This window comes from Microtus oregoni, unplaced genomic scaffold (genome assembly GCF_018167655.1).
Source record: "Microtus oregoni isolate MIOR12 unplaced genomic scaffold, Mior012 000017F_ref0000208, whole genome shotgun sequence".
NCBI classification, from domain to species: Eukaryota; Metazoa; Chordata; class Mammalia; order Rodentia; family Cricetidae; genus Microtus; species Microtus oregoni.
The window spans coordinates 3,060,962-3,068,995 of NW_024543076.1; the positions used below are offsets into that span (position 1 = coordinate 3,060,962).

The window sequence follows — 8,034 nt, forward strand, 5'->3', positions numbered from 1 at the left end:
GACAAGGAGACAGCTGGGCTTCAGCTTCTGACCTTCCATGACTACCACCATGGGGTGTGTGTGTGTGTGTGTGTGTGTGTGTGTGTGTAAGCATCAAGGGTGGCAATAGAGAACCGAGGAACGAAGCTAGCAAACTCTCCTCGTGATGTGACTCAGTAGAGGTTAGGAGGATGACAGTAAAAACCCCTGGCCAGAACTATAGCAATATTCCCATAGGTCTTTGTACATCAGTCAAGAGAAATCAAAGAGAAGCCCAGGAACTTAGGGTAGGAGGGGCCAGATGACTACCTGGGTCCTCTAAGGCCAAGAGATAGTAAAATGTTCAGGAAAGAGAAAAAAAATCAAGACAGATTTGCAAATAGAACATTGAGCTTATTTTAATTTTAAAATGAAGTTAATTCCCATACCCTAATTAAGAGTATAATTTGGTAGTAAATCAGTACAATTGCAACGTTGTACAACCATGTCCACTGCCCAATTCCACAACATTTTCAAGACCTCCTCAAGAGGAGCCCAGTATCCACAAACAGCCATTCCCCTCTTCCCCTCCCCCCAGTCCCTGCTGGCCACTGCTCCGCTTTCTACTACGGATACAGGTGGCCAATCTCAGGAGTTCTTCTCTGGAACCTTGATGGTGACAGTCTTCACCTCCGTGTAGGCTCTAAGCCCGTCTTCCCCCAGCTCCCTCCCGTTGCCGGATTCCTTAAAGCCTCCAAACGGCGTGTGGCAGGTGACGATATTGTAGGTGTTCACCCACACTGTCCCAGCTTGCAGGGCCTGAGTGAAGTATAAGGCCTTGTCCAGGTCTCTGGTGAACACAGCCGCAGCCAGGCCATACCTGGTGTTGTTGGCCCTCTGAATCACTTCCTCGATCTTCTTGAACTTGAACAGAGGCTGCACAGGCCCAAAGATCTCCTCTCTGGCAATCTTCATGTCGTCCCGCACATCGCCAAAGACTGTGGGCTTGATGAAGAAGCCACGATCCCCAAAACGCTCCCCACCGCAGAGAAGTTTTGCCCCCTCCTTCTGACCAGCCCGGATGTAGCCCAGGATTCGTTCAAACTGTTCCTTGTCCACCTGAGGCCCCTGTTGGGTGTCCAGTTCAAAGGGGTTCCCCACTTTCCTCTGCTTAGCCTTCTCCACAGTCCTCTCGAGAAACTCGTGATAGATGGATTCTTCCACAAATGTCCGGGAACCCGCACAGCAGCACTGGCCCATGTTAAAGAAGAGGGCTTCGTGACACTGGTCCACTGCATGAGCCATATCAGCGTCTGCCAGCACGATGCTGGGGCTCTTCCCACCCAGCTCCAAGGTGACTCTCTTGAGGTTGGAGTCCCCAGCAGCTTTCTGGATCAGGTGGCCCACCTCGGTGGAGCCCGTGAAGGCAACTTTATCCACATCCATATGCTGGGCTATAGCTGCCCCTGCGGTGGGGCCATAGCCAGTGATGATGTTCACCACTCCCGGGGGAAACCCTGCCTCCTTGATGAGGGAGGCCAAATACAGGGCAGAAAGTGGGGTTTGCTCTGCCACCTTCATGACCACAGTGTTGCCTGTAGCGAGTGCCGGGGCCAGCTTCCAGCCTTGCATGACCAGTGGGAAATTCCATGGGATTATCTGGCCGCAGACACCCACTGGCTCATGCCGGGTGAAGCAGAAATGCTCGCCATCCATAGGGATGGTTTTACCATGCCACTTGTCAGCCCAGCCAGCAAAGTAACGGTACACCTTGATGACCTCATCCAGGTCCAAGACATAAGACTCCTGGAAAGGTTTCCCATTATCCAAGGTCTCCAAAGAGGCCAAGTACACCCGATCCCGTTCCACGAGATCAGCCAAACGGTTCAGCAGCCGGCCCCGCTCGGAGGCATCCATTCTGCGCCACGGGGACCCCAAGCGGAAGGCCTCTCGGGCTGCTTTCACGGCCAGGTCCACATCTGCCCGGTCACCTTCGGCCACGTGCCCGATGACCTCGCCTGTGGTGGGGTTCACTGTGGGGAAGGTCTTTTTGCTGACTGCCTCACGCCATTCATTGTTGATGAACAGCTGGTTGTAGCGAATCTCTGGGTTTGGGATTGGGTTCGGGAGAGCAGCTACGGTAGAGTACGAGGGGTGCCGACCCTGGAGGCAGAGCAGCCGGTGCGCCAAGAATCGGACGCTCAGCATGTTGAGGACCTTGGAGCAGATAGAAAAAAACCAAGGCGAACTGGTGAGAGTGGGCGGGGCTACCTGAAGGCCCACTGATATCAAGGAGTGTATCCTCCTGAAACATAGGCCGTGGGGTACAAAGGCCCGAAGAACTCTCTGGTCCACCCATCATGTCCCCCTCAAGTCTGCCCCCCTTTCGCACCTCTTCTGGGTCTCTTATGAAATACCACCTGCTCTGCAAGGCCCTTCTTGGTCCTCCCATTGCAGTGTCTGGGACCTATAGCCCACACTTCTGAACAGAAATTTAAGGTGCTCATGAGACACACCAGATACGATGTTGTCTGTGGACCGATAGAATGGTTGAGGAAAAGCCCACACTATGGAAATGGGGCAGAAAGGCCAATGTGTGACAAAAGCCGTGGTCCTCTGTGAACCTTTAATGTTTGAGCAGCTAAATCTCTTGTCTCCAGCCCTGCTCCCTCCCCTTTGGGAACAGTTTTTCCCTTAATTACATGTCTCCGGGTCTCTATTCCTGCTACAACTGTGCACTGCTGCTTAGTTCCCTGTCTGGGGACACAAGAATCAGGAGCTGGGACAGGGGATATAGCCCAGCTGATGAGAGTGCTTCCCTAGCTAGGACAAAGGCCTGGGTTCAGTCACTGATGGGGCACCTCCCTGTAACCCCAGCCCTTAGGAGGTGGAGGCAGGAGGATCAGGAGCAAGGCCGGCATTGGCTATGTAGTGAGTTTGAAGACAATCTCTGACACGTGACAGACTATCTGAACAAACAGACCAACCTTGGAACACCTCTGAACCCCCAGATTATTGTTTCTCAACCTCACACGCCACAGACTGTTTTTACAAGTGTGTGTCAGTGATGGTGAGCTCCTCCTCCAGGCCAGGGACTTTTGCAGCTGTCATTCTATCCACTGCTAGTGTTACAGACCCAGAGGGAAGGGACAGCGAGGAACCAGAATTTCTCCAGGAAGCCCCCTTCTGAGGTTGACAATACCCCAGAGCCTCAGAAGATATGCAAAGTTCCAATTCATATCACGGCTGAAATCTGCACACACAGACCTCTTAGTCTGTTTCACCCTTTCCAAACGTTCTTAGTGCGGCTACAGGCAAGGTCAAGAGAAACTAAGAACTTCTCTTTTCCCTAGTTCTGACCAAAACCATAAACAAACCATTCTCAAGCTGGACGCTACAACTCACAACTATAACCAAACAAGCACTTGGGAGTTCAAGGTCAGCCTGGTCTACAGAATGAGATCCCTCCGGCCCAATGAAACAAACAACACAAACCTGTATCCCTTTACTAATTCCGCTCTCCCATCAGATTCAGGCCTCTGGTTCTATTGGTTCTGGTGCCTAGAACTATGCCTGCGACACAGTAGCTACTCTATAGACACACTGACTGACAAGCTAAGGGAATGTGGAGATTTCCATAAAGGACACCAATGAACTGGCCTGGGACCTGAGCAAGAACCCTAGAGATTTGGAATCTCAGTTCCCTCACCAGTAGAGTCCCCTGGGGTTGGTGTTGAATGGGGTCTTGCCTGGATAAAACCTGACACACCTTGCCTGGGCAGTCGTCAGAATACTCAAAGCCTCGGGAACCAGCCTGGCACAGACCGGAGCACAGTGGGAGGGGGCTTACCCTTCTGGGGTACAAGTCAAGCAGCAGCTGAGATGGGTCTGTTAGTGCCAACTCCACTTCTGAAAACATCAGACTTTACTAAAACGACTGTGGTAAAATGTAAACAGTACCTAAACTCTGTAAGCAACTGCCAAGCAGCGTTTCCGGTTCCTGCTTAGCTATACAGCTCATCTCTGGCCAGGACAGAATAGCGGTGCCTTTTCTGGCTCACCCGAGTCTTGCTCCACCCAACAGCAAAACATAATTGCACCAGCCTGACCCCTGACCTCCAGCCCTTTCCACCCTCTCTCCATGTGCAGGGAGAGGATAGAAAAATCCATTCAGGAAAACAAGGCTGCAGCTAGGTCCCTACCCACACAGAAATTAATGTCTACCAGGAAAGCCCTCCCTGGGGACCTGGTGTGTGTGTGTGTGTGTGTGTGTGTGTGTAGCAAACTGCTCTTAGGTCACACCAAACCTCTCCATCGCTTTCATTTTGCACAGAGGAAAGTCGCTAGTCACAGGTTATCCCGCTTTTCGGTTTGCGGTCTTCTCACCGGAACTTCACCAGCCTCCCTGAAGCCCTCAGGTGATAACAGATGTTGATAGTCACTGGAGGGGACTACAGAGATTCAGGGACCTCTCTAAGAAAGTACTACAGAAGCCTCTCATCCTTAAATTCCCAAAGGCCTAGCTTTGTTTTTCCTCCCTAATACCGGATACTCGGTACCCACTGAGCGAAAAGCCTGCAGTAGGTAACCCAGGAACACCCACCTGAGCGAAAGGTGCTCAGGGCCCAGCTTCTCACTATGGCCAGTGGCTCTTGCGGCAGCGGGCCGGGTGGGCGAGGGTGAAGGAACAGAACCAAGATGAGGTTTGAGAGGACTGTCCACCCCCCCACCCCCCCGTCGCCCGAGACAGATAGAAAAAGGGAGGGAAAGAAGCGTGGAAAGGGCCCTGCAAAAACACCCGGGGGAGACCTGCCTTTCGGGGACCGAAGGGGTGCGGTGCCCCAGCGCGGAGGGAGGGCGGAGGTAGCTACCTGCAGCGGGCTCGAGCTCAGCGTCAGTCTCACTCAGGACCAAGTCCGGGTACGGTTTAGCTTTCTCGGATCGGTCCAGCTGCTGTGTGGAGTCGCCTCCCGGCATCCGCTGAGCAACCAATGAGGTTTCGCTTCCAGCTAAGCTCCGCCTGCTCCCGGGACCGCCCCCTACTGAGGAATCTTGGCCCGAGACCCAGATTCCCCTTTTCCAGCCATCCTTGGCCCAGTATCCTGCACCCTCCAGAGGTCTCTGATTGGTCTCCCCTGAAGTAGGAGGTTCGAGTCTGAGAGCCTAAGGACAAAGCCTTTGGCAATGAAAGAGGGACTCAAAGAGGGGCAGGGTTTTCCCAGGATTACAGCCAGGCTCCAACCTGGAGACCCTCCCTAAAAGTCAGTCATTGGCAGAGCTTGCTTATTTGATCAGCGTTTTTGAGCCTGTTAGACTAGAACGGTACTGAAAATTCCAGCTCTGAGAATCGCGAGCAGAGAAACACTCCAAACAAAAAACGGGCAATGTTGTTTTTTCTACACTGACCGTCAGTCTCTGCTTTTGAACTGAGGATGGACACTGGGCCAAGACTCTGAGGGGTTTGTAGGAATTGGACATTTTAAAATAACACACATTTTAAAAAAACTAACCTAAAATGCAATCAAGAAGACAGCGGAAGTGACCCCTGTCGTGAATATTTCGCTGCAGATGTGTGGATTCACGCGAGTCCGAGAAATGAACACTCAGAGACACATTGAGAATGAACTTAGCTGCTGTGTGCTGTGGCTGCAGAAGGCTCAGACTCAGTGATCTGAAGCCTTGCCTTCACCACCCGCCCCCAGCATCTTTATTTTTTTCTTATATTTACACTTTAGCTAGAAGATTTCCATATCTAAAAACAAACCGATAGAAGCTTTGGACAATACAACGCCAGGTGCAAATACCCGATTCAAGAGGTACCACGGTTTTCTGGGTTTCTCCTGAACCAAATTTTCCATGGGAAACTCTCAGTCAAGATTCACATGGGGCAACAAGAGGTATTTGTGACTCAAAGGAAGGCCTAGGGGCTGTGTGAAAACTCCAGAGCCAGGCCAGGTATAACCTAGCAGGGTTTCATGGCTACTGGTGATCCCTCTGGCACCCCCTCAGGGGACATTCTACCACAGACCCCCCAACAGGGAAAGGTTGGAGGCCATATGGTGTGAAGAGTCCTGGACTGTGTTAGACAGCTGGTTACAGATTAGCAGAGTTGAAGGTCATTGGGAATGGGGACACCACCCTCATAATCAATGTCTTATAGGATCAGACACGAAACTGCAGGATTTTATGATCGTCATAGGGGTGTGATCTTTATCACAACTTCCACACTGCCTGGGGTGGGGAAGTCATTAACAGATGACTATCTAAACAATTGTTACATGTTTATTGCCTAGCTTCAAGCTGTCTGGTAAAGAGCAAAGACATACCATTCTCCCCTCTTTTAACAGTGAATCCAAATGGACGGAATCACCTGGCCGGAGAACATGCCTCGGAAACAGCTGTCTGCTCTAGAGACTTGGGAAATAGTACAAAGTCTCCCCAGAGGAGGGTCCGCACAGTGTCTCTGACTGCTGTCTGCTCTTATCCTTGGGAGCATTCTGCTCCCCCCCCCCCCCCCCCCCGTGGTCCCTTTGGTCATTGCCTAATCTCTTACCGCTCAGTGATAAGCTTTATCTGCCCTCTACTCTACACTCAGGGTGTCTCTTCCAGCTCCTTTCGTGGAAGTCAAGAACCAGGGAGCCAAGGAGAGGCTGGTGCCGGGGATTGAAAGACCTGGGGTAGTCACCCTTTAGAACTCAAAGTATGCCCTCCAAGTGTCTGAAAAGCAAGACCAGACAGGGTCTGTGCAGTGCTAGAGGGCGAAGCCAGATCAGCGAAGGGACGTCCCAGGACACCAGCAGGAAAACAAGGCGAGTGTGGGGCTGGGCTGGCACGCAGCTCACCTACGTGTGAGGTTTGAGTGCAGCTCCAGGTGGTGAGAAGACACTGCCAGAAATGCCCCCAACACTATGAGGAATTTACCTCCTCAGGGGACTTAGGCTCAGTTAAAGCCAGACCCTTAACTGTACCCACAGGAGAGAGGAATGTCAATGTAGGTAAGGGTTAGTACATGCTTTGTATTTAAGTGGAGACGCTCAGAGACTCATGGAAAAAAGACCAAATGCAACCAAGAGTGGATATAGGTTTCTCAAGGAAGAGTCTTGTTGAGGTGTCTCTAAAATGGCCATAGATAGATGGGTGGGTGGATAGATAGATAGATAGATAGATAGATAGTAGAGAGACCTGACTCGGTGCTCTAAGTTACTGTGTTCAAAGGATGTAATTTACAGTAAGGCATAACGACAAAGAAAAGTTGAAAAATTAAGTGGGAATCTAGGGTCTGCTCTACATATTGGCCTTGACCTAAGGCATTTTCCTGTGTAAACGGATCTATAGATGGTAAGATGGTCTCACCAGAGGCATCGCTCGATTTAGAGATGAGAAGGGAACACTAACCCAGTTCAGTTCAAGGCCACGGACATTCCAGCCCTAAGGAAGCAGTCGTCTAGGTTGCTTTGGACATCCTGTTTGAGATGTCTCCAGGAAGATGAGCGCCACCTCTCTAGGCATCTTGGGTTCCATCAGTTGCGCTGAAGTTTCTTGACTCTCAGTCAGCAGAACACTAAACCTGGATCCCAGGGGCAGAGGCTTCTGCCCCATCTTTATATCCTTCCTCACACAACTAAACACAAAATCAGCTAAAGCAGAGCTGGGAAGGGCTGCCTTGAAAGGTGGGTGTTCTCACTGGAGGAGAATGAGGAATCCCAGACACCCCTATCTACCGACATCTGTTTGCCAGAAGCCTGCAGAAGGGAGCCTCCAACAAGAAAGAACTAGTGAGTGGCTCCGCCACTCAGCTGTGGGTGGGAGCTGCTGGAGGAGTGAAGCAGGTTATTATCTCATAGGCTTATCTTCAGATTCAAGGTCCCTAGATGGGAAAGAGCCAAGGATTTTTTTTTTAATTCCCCTCGCGTGTTTGATGATCCGTGTGTAGCCACGCTTAGGAAGCACAGGGCTAAGTGCTCTGTGTGGATTCTGGGAGGGCATCATTTTTCCAGAAAAAGTCGTCTGTGAATGGTCTATGTTTAAATCCCATCCAGCACATCCACCCCAAACACTTCATACGCAGGTGGGCAT

General features: G+C 51.2%; 1 protein-coding gene across 1 annotated transcript; it reads right to left on the reverse strand.

The window, feature by feature from the left end:
* Nucleotides 1-351: 351 nt before the first annotated feature.
* Aldh1b1 (aldehyde dehydrogenase 1 family member B1) lies at nt 352-4,941 on the reverse strand. Its single transcript, XM_041667548.1, has 2 exons — nt 4,830-4,941; nt 352-2,175 (listed from the first exon to the last, which is right to left on the reverse strand). The coding sequence occupies exon 2, from the start codon at nt 2,164-2,166 to the stop codon at nt 607-609; it is 1,560 nt and encodes a 519-aa protein (XP_041523482.1). The 5' UTR covers nt 2,167-2,175; nt 4,830-4,941; the 3' UTR covers nt 352-606.
* Nucleotides 4,942-8,034: the final 3,093 nt, after the last annotated feature.

Coding starts and splice junctions, on each gene's coding strand:
- Aldh1b1 (XM_041667548.1), bottom strand. CDS start 2,166: ATGCTGAGCGTCCGATTCTTGGCGCACCGGCTGCTCTGCCTCCAGGGT.